Below are 18,916 nucleotides of genomic sequence, written 5' to 3' on the forward strand. Positions count from 1 at the left end.
AAATGTTCATAGAGTAGATGAATATACTCCAGTCCCTTAGTTTCTTGTTTCTTGGCATAACTTGGCTTGTTTCCTTGGTTATGATATTTGTTTAATCCTTGATCTTCAATTTCAGAGTCAAGGCTCCTTATTTGACCCAGCCTTTTTGTTTCTCTTTTTTCTTTTCTTTTTTGTTTTTAGTCTTTGTTTTGTAAAATCCACTGGTCTCAGCCCCACTTGCAGTTTTCTGTGTTTCAATTTTGATTCTTCTTATTCGATACTTAAGTATAACCTTGAGCATCAAATCTTATTCTCCAGATCTTATTCCACAGCTAAAGTTTTTCTTGTTTCTGACTGAAAGGCCCAAGATTAATGGGCCAAATTTTACCACTAGAGCCATTCACCCTGGCATTTCTGTGTCATTCCTGCTAGCTACTGTCTTGTGATCATCGAACACCAGTTCTAGATTTGACCCTTAAGATGTGGATTTCTGCTTCAGATTTTGCCACATAGTGTATAATGAATTATTACTCATACTGATAAACATTGGTTTGTTATTTTAGAAAATATATTTGTCATTTATTAGAACTTGCTTGATCTCAGGATTTTTTTTTTTTTTTTTTTTGAGACGGAGTCTTGCTCTGTCGTCCAGGCTGGAGTGCAGTGGCTGGATCTCAGCTCACTGCAAGCTCCGCCTCCCGGGTTTACACTATTCTCCTGCCTCAGCCTCCCGAGTAGCTGGGACTACAGGCACCCGCCACCTCACCCGGCTAGTTTTTTGTATTTTTTAGTAGAGACGGGGTTTCACCGTGTTAGCCAGGATGGTCTCGATCTCCTGACCTCGTGATCCGCTCGTCTCGGCCTCCCAAATCTCAGGATTTTTTAAGCTGGTATGTATTAATTTTCTTCACTTCATTAGTTTGCATTTACATTGGCAGAATACATTAATTGATTTCTTGCTACTCAATACATTCTTTGGCTACTGAAATAATTTATAGCTTAATCAATCTGAAACCAACTAGATGGAAGTAATATTTTTCCTTGTATTTCTCTTCCATGTCACTTAAAATCTTAATGAATACTTTTTTGGTAATTTTATTTTCTCCATATAGATATTCTAAGTTTTACTTCTCTTTAAGCTGTAAAAGGCAAAATAGAATCATTGTGGTCTTAAAAATGCTGCCTGAAATAATTTATCATATAAATTCAGTGTAAACTAAGAAAATTTGTTTGTCACATCAAATAAAAGTTTAAGAAAAGTTGTCTAATAGGAAAAGTAAGAAAGGAAGCTGGTATAGGTGATAGTGACAGCAGGAAGGTGAATTTTTAGTAACCCATTTGGTTATGCTAACTAAATTGTTTGCTTTAAGACCTTTAGCCAACTTATTTATTCATTTATTATTTATTTACTTATGAGACAGAGCCTTACTCTGTCACCCAGGCTGGAGTGCAGTGGCAAGATCTCGGCTCACTGCAACCTCCACCTCCCAGGTTCAAGCGATTCTCCGGCCTCAGCCTTCCGAGTAGCTATAATTACAGGCTGTCACTACCACGCCTGGCTAGTTTTTGTATTTTTAGTAGAGATGGGTTCGCCACGTTGGCCGGGCTGGTCTTGAACTTCTGACCTCAGGTGATCCTCCTGCCTCGGCCTCCCAAAGTGCTGGGATTACAGGCGTGAGCCACTGCACCCGGGCCTTTAGCCAACTTTAAATTTTTGATAATAATATTTTAAATTTGTCCAGAAAAATTCATAAATGTGAATTCTCTTTGTAGTAGCACATTGGTGGTAGGAAAGGTTAAAAAATGTGACTCTCACAGTGAGAATAAAGGTGGTTAAGGTTTCATTTTTCAGTCTTTAAAGGGTTATAGCCTTTACTTATTGCACTCCTGTAAACTGAAAAAGCCAGTTTAGGAGCTTTTTATTTAAGTGTGCAGTAAGCACATACCATTTATTTATGTCAGCTTGACATTTTCGTAACTCTCTTGCTCTCTTCAAGCGTATTTTCCTAAATATAAACACAGAACTTTAGTCTTTAAGCAAATAATTATCATAAATTTTATGCCTCAAATGCCAGGCATACAACTGGGAACAAAGGAAGGTATTTTAATGAAAGCCTTTTGAAGTGGGGGCAACAATTCCAGTGATCTTCTAAAGAATGCTTTTGTGAAAGAGCTCCCTGAGTAGAAGGGAACTCAATGCATTTGTGTTGGAGGCATTAAGGAGGTAGTTAGGTAAATGCTTTTGGCTCCTCTTGTCATATGAAAGATAACTGTATTCTCTCAGACTATAGATATACCCTCTCCTTGCCTTCCATTATTTTCTAGAGCCACCTCCCTGTTCTATCCCTAATTAACTAGTTAGTACCTAAATTCAAAGAAACTTTTAGTTTTATAGATATATTGTGTATATGATATCTAATCTGAAAGAATGAAATTTAAAATTAACTGCTATTATAAGTGTTTGGTATTCATGGAGATCCTTGAGCTATTTTGAGTTTGAGATTATACAATATTGTCAGAAAATTCATATTAGATTTAGCTTAATTATACAATATTTTAAAAGCAGAAGTGTTTGATGCTTAGAAGGAGTTTTGTTATACTGTTGGAGTATAATCTTCCAAGATTTTACTCATAGAAGGAAACTTATCTGTGCTCATTTAACCTGTACAGCATTCATACATACCTAGTAACCATAAGCTTCTGCTTGAACATCTCAAGTGATGTTTTTTTGAGAACTAATAACCACCCAAAGCAGCCCTGCTTGCCTTACATCTGCCTGGTAGAATGTGCTTTGTTATAATGTAACCAAATATGCTTATCTCTTGAACTATTTTCTGTTATTTCTATTTCTACTTCTTTTGGATCACTTTGAGTAGCCTAGCCATTTTGCCCAAGTGAGTCCTTTCTTCTGCCAGTTCCTTTATTCGTTTTTCATGTTTCAGAGTTTTACATCTCCTCATCATTCTTTGACTTGTTCTGAAATAGTTATTTACAACTCTGAACTAAGAAGAAAATTGAGAACACTATAAGAGGTATTGGAAGCAGACAGAAAACGAGCTATGTGATGAGGGTGCAGGATGAGATACAAGATAGTTGGATAGCTATCTTTATTACTAATTCATTCAACAATACATATTGCATGCCTAGGTACTTTGTCGTAGACTGATGGCCCCCAGAGTGGAGGAGGTAGTTAAGGAATAAATGAAGATCTAATTTAACGTTAGATTGTGTTGAGAGCAATGAAGAACTTAGGTGAAAAGTACAGAGAGAGAAAGGGTGTAATGTTATTTGGGCAGTTAGAGAAGATCCCTCTAGGAAGGACCACTGAAGCAGATCCCTAAAGGAAATAGGAGCGTGAGCCACCCTTATTCAACAAATGTTTATTTAGTGTCTGTTTGTTGAACACTCTATATGGTGCCAAGCACTGTTCCAAGAATTAAGGATACAATTGTAGGGGAAGGTGGGGAAGCCAGACAAAACTCCCTACCCATGTAGAGTTTATTTTCTAGTAGGGGGAAGATAATTTGGGAAACAGTGTTTTAGGCTAGAGTTAGTTGTAAACAGGTAATATGGTAACATGTTTAGACTTTTTCCTGGAAGGAATGGATTAAGGCTTTAAAACCAGGGAGTGTTATGATCACATCTCTATTTGAGAAAGTTCACATCAGTATTGTTGAAAAATCAGTCAGTTAACTGTATGGAAACTGGCATAGAAATAGGAGAAGCTAGAGACAGAGCTCTCTGTTCATGGGCTTTTAGAATAGTCCAGTCAAGACTGCTAAGGAACCTGTGACCTGTTTAAATAGTAATATCAGGAAGGAACAAATGAGAGGTGTCAGTTTAGGCATGTTTTAGTGATTGATTGGATGTGGAAGGTGAAGAAGAAGGGGAGTCATGAATGACTTTAAGGTTCCTTACTTGTTTCTTATCAATAACTACCAGAATTAAATAGGATAGACAACCAATTGGTGCCAAACAGTATTTAATTTTGTAAAATTTTTTCTCCTTTTTTTTTTTTTTTTTTCCTGCTGGAGTAGGGTTATTTCCTTTTTAGAGGGAAATGAATGATGGAGATATGACATTAATTAACTTGCATGGATCCATGATCCTGCTTCTCCCTAGAGGAAGCACAGTTATTCCCAAACTAACTTTTAAATGCTAATTGAGTAATTAGAGATTGAAAAGAGACACTGTCTTTAGGAGAAGATAGGAAATGAAAAAAAAGATAAAGAATTAAACCATTTTCTAACTTGAAAGGTTTTATAAATTTTATTTGCATTTTGCTAAATTTATAGGAGTAAATTATATGTATGCATTTGATGTCTCATTTATTCATATGGAAAATAATTGGAGATTTGTTACTATAAAGTTGCTTTAAAAAGTAATCTGGCTTTATATATTGTACACTATTAGATGTGTTTACATCCAATTTTGTGCTAAATTTTCTTTGAGGTTCTTTTAAAGCTATTTTGCATTTAAACATTTAGTTTTGCTATCTGCCTACTCATATGTTCTCACCTTTAAACTCCATAATAGAGATAACCATGGAGTGTTTTCCACACTGAAAGTAGTACATAAACTGCAGGGGTTGTATTATATAATGTTTAGCATCTCTTCTAACTCTGTCATTCTATGGTTCAATCAACATTTTAAAACTTTGAGTGGGGGCAGGGGTTAACTTGTATTCAGGTTAACTTTAAAAAACATAGCTGCACTTTTGTACTATGAGCTATTGCTTAACTTACATAGCTTTTATTCTATTTTTTTTCTTTTTGTAAATTTCTCTCATGAAATTTTTTTTCAAAATTTAATGAATGGAGTTTGTTGCCATGTCAGTACTGCAAAACTCTATACTTAAACTAAAAGTATAATGAACATTTGTAATTCAAGCTCATTGTTATTAGAAATAAAAAGTTCTTAATGACCTTCACAGTGAAGTGACTCTGGATTATACTGTCATCAGTAACATTAAGATTCCTACAGTCTCACTGCCTTGACCTCTCTCCTTTGTGCCCCAGAAAACAATAATTAAAAGTCTCTTTCTCTGACGTGTAATGCGGCAACTATTCAAATAACTATTATGATGATGTCAGTATTCTAAACAGCCTTCTTTCATATTCTCTGTACAAAGGGAAACTTATTCACTGAAATAAGTTTATATTAAGTTAAATATTGAAATATTTGGAGTGATTGGTAACTCTTGAGCTGGCAGTCTTCTGGTACTCTGTCAGCTCCTCCAGGTAGCCAGCCTTGTGCATCTTTACCCATGATCTCAAGATATTCCCACCCTCCTGGCAAAAAAAAGATGACCAGTATGCCTGTGAGTTGAAGTGTGTTTTTGTTTTTTTAACTGTTTGCTAAGAGCTTAGTAAAAAATGAGTCCCTTGCTATGTATTGAGGAGAAGTTGAGTAAGTGTATCTTTGAAACTCTTCCTTTGCCAACCTGTTTGTTTACAATATATAGGGTATGTTTATATGAAGTCAAAGAATGTACATAACTCATATCCAAGGCACTCCTTGCCTGGCATCAGAATACCTAGAAAGGTAAATTAGTAATGAGAAGATTTCTAGTGAGTATATCATCAGATGAAAGTAAAACTGAGAAATTTGAAGTCTGATGAGTTTTCCTGACCACAAATTAGACTGCATCACTCCTATTGACTACATGGCTGTATACCTGAATCAGTGGTTCTCTCCTGGACAGTGCTGAAGGGCCTGGCACATCCTGCTTCCTGGGTATCCCTTTCCTTTGTTCACATTGACCATCTTCCTTCTTATCAGTAGTCTGTCCCCAGATATATACATTTGGCTCTGTTCCAGTTTATAACTTCATTCTAGTCCTGCCTCCTTGAGATTATATACCAAGGTAAACTTCATTAAAATTTGGGTGCGAGATGGTTAATCAAACCATAATTTTGGATTTTATCAGTGTGGTTCTCAAGGAGTAATCATATTTCTCTCATTTACAAGTTCTTGAGGGCCATCTCACTATTGTTGCTATGAAACATCTGTCAATTCATAAAGAGTCCTTGTGTTGACAGACTTTAGGTCATGCACAGATGGTAGCATTTAGATTTGGATGATATTATATAGGCTCATTGTCAATTAGGATTAAAAAGAAGGTTCCAATAGTTACAAAACATGACAGCAGGATAAAAAGAACTGAATCTAAATGTAATTAACGTATGCCCCAAGAGTATTTTAATTTTAATTCTAGTTATGTCAAAATCACGTGATTTATTACTGTTAGATTTGTTATTCCAGGTTATATATGTATTGTATTTTCAGGAAGTTTCTGCTGATCCTACTGCCACACTCACAGCAGCAGAAGAAAGAAAGGAGAAGGTGCCAAGTCCACACCTCAGTCACCTGGTGGTTTTGACATCTGGGGATACATTGTATGGGTTGGCAGAAAGAGTGGTAGCCACGGAATCCTTGTAAGTTGTTCAAAACAGTTGCATTGCCATTAAATATTTAAGAAAGTTTATAAAAGTAAGCATTGTTTAATTAGACTTCTAGTTAGCTGCATACATCTACCACTTCTAAATATCACTTATATGTTTCTGGCAAGTATATTCTAACACAGATTACCAATTGATTTTTTAAACTGCATGGTTGGTTTTTCAGTTATAGAAATGGAAAGAAGGAAATCTTTTAATTTTCAGTCTTTAACAACATGATCCACGCTTTAAGTATAGCTTTAGGAAGCGTTATACTATGCTTCATATTTTCTTATTGATGACTCATGATCCTAGGAGAAGCTGTAATTGCATTGTCAGTTTAGTGCTAAGTATAATTGACCCTTGACATCAATAAGAATGCTTCCTGACCTTTATAAATCCCCAGAGTTATTAATACAATTAACGCATATAACTTCTGCATTTCTATAAAATGTAGTCCAATATAACGTAAGAGTTCTTGCATTAATAACAAAAAGCAGAAAAAGACAGTGCCTGGATGCAGTGCATCTGCAGGCAGTAGTCCAGGCTCCTTCACCAGCCCACTGACTCCCATTCCTGTATCCAGCCTCTGGCACCTGTCGTTCATTTGTGATACTCAGCCAAGTTACAGTTTGCTGCCTATTAGAAATGTTGGGGTTACTTCTGAAAAGTGTCAGATATTAAAAGTGTCAGATATTAAATCTGAGATTTCAAGAGTCTGTTGTATATAACTGAATGAGATCTTTAAAAGAAATCCTTTAAAAAATACCCTTGTGTTCTTTTTTCAACCTGCTACTCTGGGCTCACATCTTACATTTGAAGCACATGACCCTACACCTCTTCGTAAGCTGCTTGGCTCCTTTGAAGTTGCTTTTCTTTCTCTTAAACTTCCATTCAGTCATAAACTCAGCATTATTTATTGTGTAGATTATAAATGAACATGTCAAGTGGTATTACAGGGTCATCCACTAAAGTGGAAAGTAATTTTTATTGTTAAAGTTTTGCTCAGAAATGTTAAAAAAATACGAAAACATGACAGGCTCTAAATCCTACACAATTTGTTTACACAGTGGGTTATTTATTCCCTTTAGGGTATTCTTGGCTGAACAGTTTGAGTTCCTTCAGCCGCATCTGGATGCTGTGATGCCTGCAGTCAAAAAGCCCTTTCTTCAGCAGTTCTATTCTCAGGTCAGATATGGTCTTGTATGTCATTTCAACTGTGAGCAAGATAGGACACAGATTATTTAGATTTGTTTGTTTGTTTGTTTGTTTGTTTAACTAGAAGTCAGTCTTGAAAACCCAGGAGAGCCAGATAGAGTGTTCATTTATTCACTCATGAATTCCTGTGTTAAATACATACTATTGAGCACCTCGTGTAACTTTTAGACTAGTGAGAGAGAAAGCACCAGTTAAAACTATTAAAATAAAGCATGATAAGTACTGTGGTAAGGGAAAAGTGCCATGAGGGTATTTAACCCAGAGTGGAGGACAGGAGAGGCTCTGGGTGGGAGAAGGTTATCTAGAAAGGCTATCTAAAGGAAGTAATGTTTAAACTGGACCAGCAAGGTAGAGAGGGTGAATGAGGGATGGGTTCTAGACAAAGGGAATGGCATATGTGAAGACCCGTGAGAAAGAGCATGGTGCATGCGAACAGCTGAGGAAAGCTCGTTGGAGTAGGGAGGAGGTCTGGGAATGAGAAAGATGGCTGGGGCAATCAGCAGGAGCCACTGGCATATAAAGCACCCTGCTTCAGGAGTTGGACTTCATTTGGAGGGCATGGAAGCTCCTGGAGGGTTTGAAACAGGTGAGTGGCATGGCTGGATTTGTGTTTTAGAAAGAGTTTTCTGGGGGCATTGTGAAGAAAGAACTGTAGACGGCAGTCCTAGAGACAGGAAAACTAATTTGAAGGCTGCTACAGTATTGCAGGGGAGAGATGGTGGAATCCTGACATCATGTAGTGGGAGTGGAAATGGAGAGAAGTAGAAGAATTTGAGAAGTAATTGCTAGGCTCCATGAAGAGCTCTAGTTCTTTTACAGTTGCAGTGTCAATGGCTTCAAGTTTATTGAATGTCTCAAAATTATGTTTTGAGTAAGACCTTTGCCTTCACTCAAATATTTAAAATATTTTTGTAGTTTAAATCTCCAAATATATAGTGTTTTATTTTCAGATATGATATATACTGGAAACAGGGGCAAGTATTCTTTATCAATATGATACTTTTAGAAAATAATTGTTTCCATTTCTGTGAAATTTATTTCAGACAGTCTCAACTGCCAGTGAACTACGCAAACCAATTTACTGGATTGTGGCTGGTAAAGCCCTTGATTATGAACAGATGCTGCTCCTCATGGCTAATGTGAAATGGGATGTAAAAGAAATTATGTCACAGCACAACATATATGTAGATGCACTATTAAAGGCAAGTGTTCTGGGAAACACCTTTGCTAAAGATCAATCTACTAAGAGAAGTGTTCCTTTATTGCAGTTGCTCTAAAATAGTAAGATTATAGTTATTACCACATTTCTAGCATTGTGGTATTAAAGACCCGGAATTGAAATAGGCTTATTTTCTGAATTTGTCTTCTATTAGATCTAAGAATACATCATAGACTTTTTTAGCTTTGTTCACTACCCATTTTGAATTGTTGTATGTCGTGGCTGACTTTCATATTATGTAATCTCAGTAGCCATCACTATAATGACAAGAAGATATTTCAGTTTAATTAGAAATTATTTCTGTAGTTTAGCATAATATTCATTAGCAAGAGACCATGCCTCTGATTATTCCGAGTAGAAAATCACACTACTTTTGCAGTGTGTCATACAAACACCTCTTTGGAGTCAGTGACCTGTGTGTATACGTTTCCTGGAAAGAATTGTGGTTTTTTTTTTTTCACTTATGCATGAATAGATACCTGTAGATCACCTGGCATGTGCCACACACTGATAGAAGTGCTGGCAGTATAGCTGTGAATTCGGGAACTTATGTGCCCTCAAGGAATTTACATGCCAAGGCAGAGATAGCAGTAAAGAGATAAATTGAGATATAATGTCAGATGATGAATAATGCTGTGAAAAAAACCAAAATCATCTGAAGAGAGACAAAGAATGACAGGATGTGGGTGAAAGAGGAAGACCATGTATTTGTCATGCTCGGAGAAGGACCCTGATAAGGTGAGACTGGAGATGAGGCCTGCGGGAAGTAAGGAAATAAGGTGTGGAAAGAGCATCTGAGAAAATGAAAGTAACTTTCAGAAAAAATTTTTTCATTTTTGTAACTGAAAAGAAAAATGTCCCTTCTTAACCTCCTCACTTTAATCTCATTTACACAATCATTCTTACCTGCTTAGACCAAGTCAGCAAATAAGAGCCTAGGACATCTGAGAACCAATGAACAGAACCATAGATTTAAAATGGAGATGGTAATGGAGTTTCTTCAGTCACCAACTCCCAGCAATTTATGGTCCCCTTCGGAGGCCTAGGTTGAAGACCGTGAGGCTGTCTCCAGACTCCGGGACTAATCATGCCAACATCAGTAAGCAATTGCTAGGAGTTTCCATAGAGATCTTAGCGGGGAGTGACACCAAGGGTGCTCTATATTTGCCACTCTGGAATTCAGAGATTATTGACCTTGAAAGATAATCAAAGCAATAACTTGGTTTCTAGAGCACCCAGGAGATTTCAATTGCAAATTTTCATTTGGAATGTAAAAGACAAATGTGATTTATAAATAATGATACCCCCCTTTTTTTTTTTTTTTAACAATTCTGTTTTTGAAAAGGTGGTTCTATTTTTTATGACATGCTGTCTTAGTCCTTTAGGATACTACAACAAAGTTCCACAGACTAGGTGGCTTATAAGCAGAGCAGTTATTTCTCACAGCTCTGGAGGCTGGGAAGTTCAAGATCAAGATCACAGCTCAGGCAGATTTGGTATATGGTGAAGGTCTGATTTCTCATAGATGTCACCTTGCTGTACCCTCACATGGTAAAAAAGGCAAGGCAACTCTCTGGGGCTCTTTTATAAGGGTGTTAATTCCCTTGGTGAGAGCTTGGCCCTCATGACCTAATCACTTTTAAAAAGCCCCAACTCCCAACACTGTCACCCTGGGATTAGGATTTCGACATATGAATTTAGGGAGGACACAACATTCAGACCATAGAACATACTAACCATGGACCTAATAGGGGTGCAAGAGAAAAAGACTTCTGTGCTCAACAAATACACATACTATGAGGAGGCTGCTTTTTTCAGTTATTTGTTATTCCAGTTATAAGAAAGAACTCGTGTTATTCAGATTATTAACGTAGCCCAATTTTTAGCAGCTTAAGGTCTTCTTTAAGCATAAAGATTAATTATCTGTGATAACGTTTGTTCTTTCTGTTACTTTTCTAAGTCTCAGCATCTAAGTGTAGACAGTTTGCTTATGTTGCCCCAAAAGAATCATAAGAAAAATGAAATGTTTGTATGATTCATTTTATGACAAGCATTTTTGAACATTGAATTTAGCAATAAGTAGAATGTTATTTTGTACAGAAAGCATTTTATACATATAGCTTTATCTTTTAAATATTGATGAAAAATATTGAATTATGACTCTTGAAATCCAAAGCAGTTTAAGGAATGCATAAATAAATACAGTAACAAATACTACTACTCTCCTAGATCCATGAAATGAAACAACAAAGAGCAATTATTTATACAGTTTTGATTTTTCGAAGATAAATTTCATGAATTGACAATCCACTTCTTTTTAATGATTAAAAGCAATTAATTGTTAAAAATAAATTAGCAAGAAAAATTGTGATTTAGGAAGAAGAAGCAAAAGAGCAGAGGATAACACAGTTATCATTATGTGATTGCCTGAGTGGTGATCAGATTAGATTTTTTTTCTCTTATGTGTTGTTAGAAAAGTTGAACACATGTCAGTCATGTTAAACATTGTGTAGCTTCTCTATTCAAGTAACTAAAGAAAAATGTCATTTTAAGATTTCTTTTTTTTTTTTGAGACGGAGTCTCGCTCTGTCACCCAGGCTGCAGTGGCAGGATCTCCACTCATTGCAAGCTACGCCTCCCAGGTTAACGCCATTCTCCTGCCTCAGCCTCCCGAGTAGCTGGGACTACAGGCGCCCGCCACCACGCCCAGCTAATTTTTTGTATTTTTAGTAGAGACAGGGTTTCACCGTGTTAGCCAGGATGGTCTTGATCTCCTGACCTCATGATCTGCCCGCCTTGGCCTCCCAAAGTGCTGTGATTACAGGCGTGAGCCACCGCCCCCGGCCCAAGCCTTCTTATATTTGAAATATATTGCCAGGGAAGAGTCAACAGCATTTACTTCATTAAATATTAAATGAGTATATTTAAATAGTAATAGTCCAAAGAGACCAAAAACACATTCATTGAAGGCTAAACCTTCTGCTGTTTCCGTCTAATTATTGGACTTGTCTAAATCAGGTATATGTATTTATATTTTTAGTACGATCATGTCATAAAAGACAATAAAAATACTCAGTTTTTCTGTAGGTAATAGAAACTGTGTTTTATTGTTTCCATTGTACTAAAAATTTGTGGATAGAGTATGATTTTTTGACCATTTGGTATACAGTTGAGCATCCCAAATTCGAAAATCTAATATTTGAAATAATCCAGAATCTAAAACTTCTTGAGTGCCAGCACGACACTCAAAGGAATTGGTCACTGGAGCATTTCAGAATTCTGGTTTGGGATTTTCAGATTTGGGATTCCCAACCAGTAGGTATAATGCAAATATTCCAAAACTGGGAAAAGTCCAGAGTCCAGAAACGCTTCTGGCCCCAAGCATTTTAGATATGACATCCTCAACTCATAGAATTATTTACTTTTAAAAAATGTTTAGGGAAAATGATAATGTATTAGATTGCACTCTGAGGAGTATAGCTACAAATCACAAATAGTTCTGAACTGAACACATATCAAACCATGTTTTTAAACCTGGGTTTCTTGAAGATATTTTTGAAGCCAAATTAGGTCATTGAGCTGTATTAATCTGTACTGACAACCATAGAAAATTTTGAGACATTTGGACATTGTTAACATGGTTTAATCAGTTAATGACACTTACTCCTTTTGCAATAAAATATAGTATACTCTGTATTATAACATAATCTATTCAAACTAGTGCATATACATTTTCAAGACCTTCATACTAAGTCCAAATTATCTTTGGCATTATCTTTTTTTATTTTACTTGGTTTGATTATGAGTCTTTTTAAATCTTTTTTATTTAAACCATTTTTATGGGAGAGCATTGTGGCATTTTAATGATATTCACAAATGGCTACTATTTGTCTTCTTAGGAATTTGAGCAGTTTAACAGGAGGCTAAATGAAGTTTCTAAGAGAGTTCGAATACCCTTGCCTGTGTCTAATATACTTTGGGAACATTGTATACGATTGGCTAATCGAACTATCGTAGAAGGGTAAGTTTTTCATGAAAGCATTATTTGTTTCTTTAATGACAAATTGTAATATATGAATAACATATGGTATTAATGGTTGGAGAGAATAAGTAGAAATAATGATAACTAGCAGACAAGTTTGGGATATAATTAGAGAAAAAAACCTTAGACCCCACTGTGTCTGTCTTTGTCTCTGCTTTCTTTTCTTGCTAGTGGCATAGACCCAGCTAGTAGATGAGTGAGGAATGCAGAATCTAATGGTTATCTGAAAGTTAAAACTAACAGTTATTATTACCTAATAATAAAATTATGATGATGATGATTGTTATACCTAACATTTTTTGAGCATTAACTATGTGTTATTTGCTGAACCAAACATTTCACAGGATTATATCACCAAACCTGAAATAAACTCTCTTTGCAAGGTACTATGATTCTGTTTCATCAATGAGAGAACCTAGTCTCAGAAAACCGAGGCTTAAAGAGGTTAGGTAACAAGTTCACACAGTTTTTAAAGGCATATGTACCCCTGATTTCTTTTTTTCTTTTCTTTCTTTCTTTTTTTTTTTTTTTTTTTTTTGAGACAATCTTGCTTTGTTGCCCAGGCTGGAGTGCAGTGGTGCAATCTGGGCTCACTGCAGCCTCCGCCTCTCGGGCTCAAGCAATTCTTGTGCCTCAGCCTCCTGAGTGGCTAAGACTACTGGTGTGTGCCACCATGCCTGCTAATTTTTTGTATTTTTAGTAGAGACAGGGTTTCACCATGTTGGCCAAGCTGTTCTAGATCTCCTGGCCTCAAGTTGATCTGCCCACCTCAGCCTCCCAAAGTGCTGGGATTACACGTGAGCCACTGCACCTGGTTGTACTCCTGATTTCTGATGGCAAAATCAGCCCTCAAAACCCTTATATCATCATTAATAATAATCACCATCATATCATTGTAAGCTGTATAAATCTTTCATGTGTTGAAGTTATAGATCTATTAATAGTAATTTTCCCATTTACTCAGAGACCATGCTTACTCTGCCCATAACATCTAGGATACAAATAAGGATCAGTAATACATTTGAAATATCCCTGAGAAGCAAACAGCTATTTCAAAGACCCTGTACAGTGCTCTAGAATTGCACATCAGTTGAATTTTCACACTATCATTTGTCTGATTTTCCTTTTGTTCTCATTTGTTATACAAAAGAATGTATTAGAAAGTGGGAAGGTGACAGTGACAAGCTGACAACAGTCTTGGCACTCTGTATTGAAACCAACGGTGCTATAAATTATAAAATGGCTGTGTTAACAATCACGAAGAGTATTTTAAATAAATTTGTTTAATTAAGTAGAAATGTGAATAAATATTTCTGTATAAAATACTCTTTATTTTTTTTTAAAAAAAAGCTTGGTCATTTTAAATAAAATAAGCTTTTATTTTCTTGTAACTTTCCTTAGGATAGGTACCTCATTCCCACAGTTGAATTTTCCATGTTTTGTATGATTGATTGAAGAAATGAAACACTGACTTAATGAATAATAAAGTGTTGTATTGTTAGGGTTAGTATATTTGTCTTTATTACTAGTCCACCTTAAAACACACTGTTTCAGTAGTGTAGAATGTCAGAATAAGTCTATAAACTTTTTATCACGAAAAATATGTATATACTTTCTATGCTTACATCCTTACACATTTCTTTATGTTTTCAGAGTATTCATGGGAGAATTATTTCATTTGTTTCTTTTGCATTGAATACTTACAATATTGAACAGTTTCATAAAACTAAGATTACTTTGAAGTATTTAAAGCTTAGTTTTATAATAACTCTTGGCAGCCAGATTAACTGGAATACCAGTTTAACTTTCTTACAGACGATTATATTAATTGAATACAGAGAACTATGGTCTGTAGCACAACAAAGTGCCTTGAAGTCATTGGATCTCTTTGCAAATGAGAAAATTGAGGCCCCCATAGGTAAAATGACAGGGCACAAACACAACCTAGTCTTTCTGACTCAAGACTTATGTTCTCTATTTCCTATAACCCTCTCATTTCTGGGGAATCTGTCCAAATATAGGTTAGAGAAAACTTCAAATACCCGACAGTTTTTGCTTCTAATTATCCTATAATGTATTTTTTTATTGTTTTGCATCTTAGATATGCCAATGTCAAGAAGTGCAGTAATGAGGGTCGTGCCCTGATGCAATTGGATTTTCAACAGTTTTTAATGAAACTTGAAAAACTAACAGATATTAGACCCATTCCTGATAAAGAATTTGTGGAAACTTATATTAAAGCCTATTACCTAACTGAGAATGACATGGAACGCTGGATCAAAGAGCACAGGGTGAGAGCTGGAAAACAGTTAATTAAGTTTTTATTCCTTTTTCTTCGTGCTGTTCTTGTCGCGTGTGTTATTTAATCCAAAATCATGAGAGTGAAATATAAAGAAACATTTACTTTTTTAATACAAACTACTTAGGTCAGTTCTTTACCATTTTCAGACTAAGGGCACTGTATCTAAGCAGTACCCTTTGACTCATCAAATCTTTTTCAGCCCTTTGTGAACTGTTACTGTAATTATCTAGAAATACAGCCAAAGTCAAGACATTAGCTAAATTTTTCCTGCAACTATATTATAGGAAAAGGCTGAAGTTGATAAATGCTGAGACAGATTGAATACAGAAACAATGAAATGATTCATAAGCCATAATCGATTATGTAACTTAAACCTCACACAAACCTTCTCGTACTCCTCAACAATGAAATGGTAACATCGTACACACTGACATGTATTAGTGATGATTGAAGACATTAATATTTAAATGGCTAAACTTAACTTGCATCTTACATTAGATTTTACCTTTAATACAGATTTGATTATTTTTCTTTTGTATGACTATATAGATAAAGAAAAATACTATTGTTACGTAGGATGCTGAATTTTTGACACAGTTCAACTCAGTGTGCTTGGTATGGGAAGCTTTTCTGTATATGGTATGTGTTAAAATCATCACCAAATCCTCGTTACTTTGATAACTCAAGGGTTCACATTTTCTTAACCTATGAATGTCATACGTAAAAGCTAAGTCAAGTTTTATTTCATTTGGGTAAGGAAATGAATTATTTGTATATACCTGCTCAGACTCATCCTTTCTGGCCTTAACGCTGTAAAGAGATAAAATGAACATTAGCCTAGAATGTTCACGTTGGCCTGAATCTTATGTGAATGTCCCCACTCTTAGTTGGTTTTGGATCTTTAGAAGCAAAGTAGAAATGTATGTGTTATTTTTAATGAGTTTGGCCAGTAAGCCAGAATGAGAAAAACTTCACCACGTTTAGCCCCACTGACATTTGAGAACCAAAATGTTAAACCTAGATGCAGATGGACTGCTGAATGTTGCTAGAATCCATTTAGTAAAGTAAGCTGTAAACACTTCTGGGTTGGTACTGAGGAAAGGGTTTTGGGAAGGAGTACAAAGTAGCTGAGGAGAAAAGGCGCAGCTCTAAATACACATTATTTGATGCAAGAATGATGCCCATTTTTTGGATTTACTCTTTTAATATAGTGGACTGATTTTTTCTTTTCAGCTTAGTACTTTGAAAGAGCTTTAACTGATTGATATTTGTAATTCAGTGACATTTCCCCAGCAGCAGCAGGGACACTCTTTTCTGTCTTTGAAGGAAACTCCCCAAAATGTTGAGTCCAGTGATTACTGACGATGCATCCTCACTGAGTGCTGAGTGGTTAAATGAGATTACTTACCAAGTGGGGACAGGTGCTCTCAGAGATCAGATACACAAGCTGAGCAGTTTGCTAAGTTTTTAAAATCAATTCTTTCTCCTGTTTTGAAACTGTACTATATTTAGTGGTTACCTTCAATAAAGACACATTTTCTTATTAGATAATAGTACACAGCTATCTTTCCCTATCTGAACTCTTGCTATTCAACCTCCAGTACCAAATCAATCTGCAGAAATTTCTGATGAATCCCTGTTTATTCTCATCCTGGCAATTCAATATCTGAAATTCAGGAACCAGATGGATTTGGATTGCAAAAGATACTTGTAGTCTTAATTTTATTTGCAGCTCCCCTGACTTTGTGTTCTTTGTTACCTTATTCATTCGTTGTATCTTAGAAGAGTTGTTGTTCTCTTGTTGGAGATTTTTTTTTTTTAACTGAAGTGTTTACAGAATGTAGAGGACCAGAAAAATACTTCATCAGTAGCATTTAAAAAATTTGAAATGTCAATGTATTTTGATGACTCAATAACAAAGACTATCACAGAACAAGTGTAAAGTGTGTGATCATCAAAGTAGTAAGAAGCATATGCATGTCAGATTACTTTGCCATGTTAAAACAGATTCTAGTGCTTACTATTTGAAATGTGTACTATAGTATTCTTATTTCCTCCTATTACAGCTCAGTAAACAATTTGCCTTTCATTTGCCAACTGTAATTTCCACTGTTTTTCACTGGTTTATAATGCTCAGTAACTATCCACTGCACCTGAATATCCGCCTATTCTTTTGTTGCACCAATCAGATACATTCCTTTTAGGGTACTAAATTTGGATCTTTCTTCTTTGAGCAGGAATATTCAACGAAGCAGTTGACCAATCTGGTGAATGTTTGCCTGGGATCCCATATCAATAAGAAAGCAAGACAAAAACTTCTAGCAGCTATAGATGATATAGACAGACCTAAAAGATAATGAACACTGCTCTTTTTCCTCAATGGCATTGATCCTCACTCAACATATATGACCTGAAAGCCAGTTTTTTAATGCACTTCTGACAACTATCTGCTAAAAAATCTTTGTGCATGTTTTTTTCGACTGGAAAGTGAAAAACATTGAAATGTGTGTGGTGTTCTCATGACTTTTATATGCTGTGGTCTCTTCAACTTTTGGTCTCATTTGTTGTAATCTGAAATGATATTGTTGCCTTGTCATAACAATGGTTATGTGACTACAGTTATACATTTTACAGAAGAATGTACCATAAGTATATAATTAGAAGAACGGTGGCTTAATATATGTATGGGAAGTTTATGGAGAATGAAGTTGGCATTTTTCTACCCTCTGAGCTTGGTTCTTACTAAGCATAATGTGAGGGTGAATGTGTAGTATCTCGTAATTATGAGCACTGCATGAGAATTAAAAAACACGTGTAAGTAACATAGATGAAAAATCAGTATGTTCTCTGTTTTTAAAATGTCAAAGTTTATGTCAGGGTTAATTTAGTTATAACAAAGTGATCATAAATGATGAAATGTAATAAATATACTCGAGTATGATCAGCCTATGTGAGACTACATTTTGATTTTTTGTGTGGCATGCAGATGTCATGAACTATAGTGCAGCTTTTAGCGTGTTCTAATTTTAATTGTTTTGTATCCTGAAACCAATGGTGAAAAGTAATTTCATTGAGTGTGCCTTTTCAATGCCTGAGTAGCATACAGAATCATGATTATGAGATTTTCTTTTATCTTTCTTTATAAACATATGGTTTTTTTTTGTTGAAAGTTTTGGTCTCTTTAAATTCACATTTTGTCCTAGGACAGTAAAACCCAGGTCAACTGACTCAGGAAGCAGTTGTCTGCTAGTCACGCATATATGTATGGTCATATGTTCACTCTTCTTAAATATCTGCCTTTTGTAACACAAATGTAACATAATATCAGTCTAGCCAATGATGAACTCTGGAATCCACTTAGTCTTCAGTAAGTATGTGTTGTTCCTCTAAACTTTGCCCTGAAGCCAGGGATCTTCTCCTAATATATGTGACATGAAAATCCATTTTCCATGTACTCTTACCAACTATCTGATAAGGAATTTTGCGTGTGTTCTTTCTGACTGGGGTGTGGAAGACATCTAAACTTGTGTGGCGTTGGTCCAATGATTGCCATGCATGACCTGTAACATCAACAGCTGACGGAATCCTAAGGAATCATGTGAGAAACAGGCCTTGGGTCTTGTGAGTCTCTGGGACCTAAGGTGATAAAATGGATGGCACAGGATGGCATGTGATCAAGCATGGAGGTGATAAGGAAACAATTGCTACTCTGTGTC

The 18,916-nt window shown here is 35.7% G+C and overlaps 1 protein-coding gene across 2 annotated transcripts in view; it reads left to right on the plus strand.

The window, feature by feature from the left end:
• Positions 1-18,544, plus strand: part of LOC105475512 (VPS50 subunit of EARP/GARPII complex) — a 121,835-nt gene extending 103,291 nt beyond the window's left edge. For both annotated transcript variants that reach the window (XM_011730843.3, XM_011730842.3), the window contains exons 23-28: positions 6,268-6,416; positions 7,511-7,607; positions 8,681-8,839; positions 12,756-12,877; positions 15,000-15,189; positions 17,438-18,544. In XM_011730843.3, the coding sequence (XP_011729145.1) occupies positions 6,268-6,416; positions 7,511-7,607; positions 8,681-8,839; positions 12,756-12,877; positions 15,000-15,189; positions 17,438-17,557 (837 nt within the window). In that variant the 3' untranslated portion in view covers positions 17,558-18,544. The remainder of the gene's footprint in view (positions 1-6,267; positions 6,417-7,510; positions 7,608-8,680; positions 8,840-12,755; positions 12,878-14,999; positions 15,190-17,437) is intronic.
• Positions 18,545-18,916: the final 372 nt, after the last annotated feature.

Source organism: Macaca nemestrina, chromosome 4 (assembly GCF_043159975.1).
Source record: "Macaca nemestrina isolate mMacNem1 chromosome 4, mMacNem.hap1, whole genome shotgun sequence".
NCBI lineage: Eukaryota > Metazoa > Chordata > Mammalia > Primates > Cercopithecidae > Macaca > Macaca nemestrina.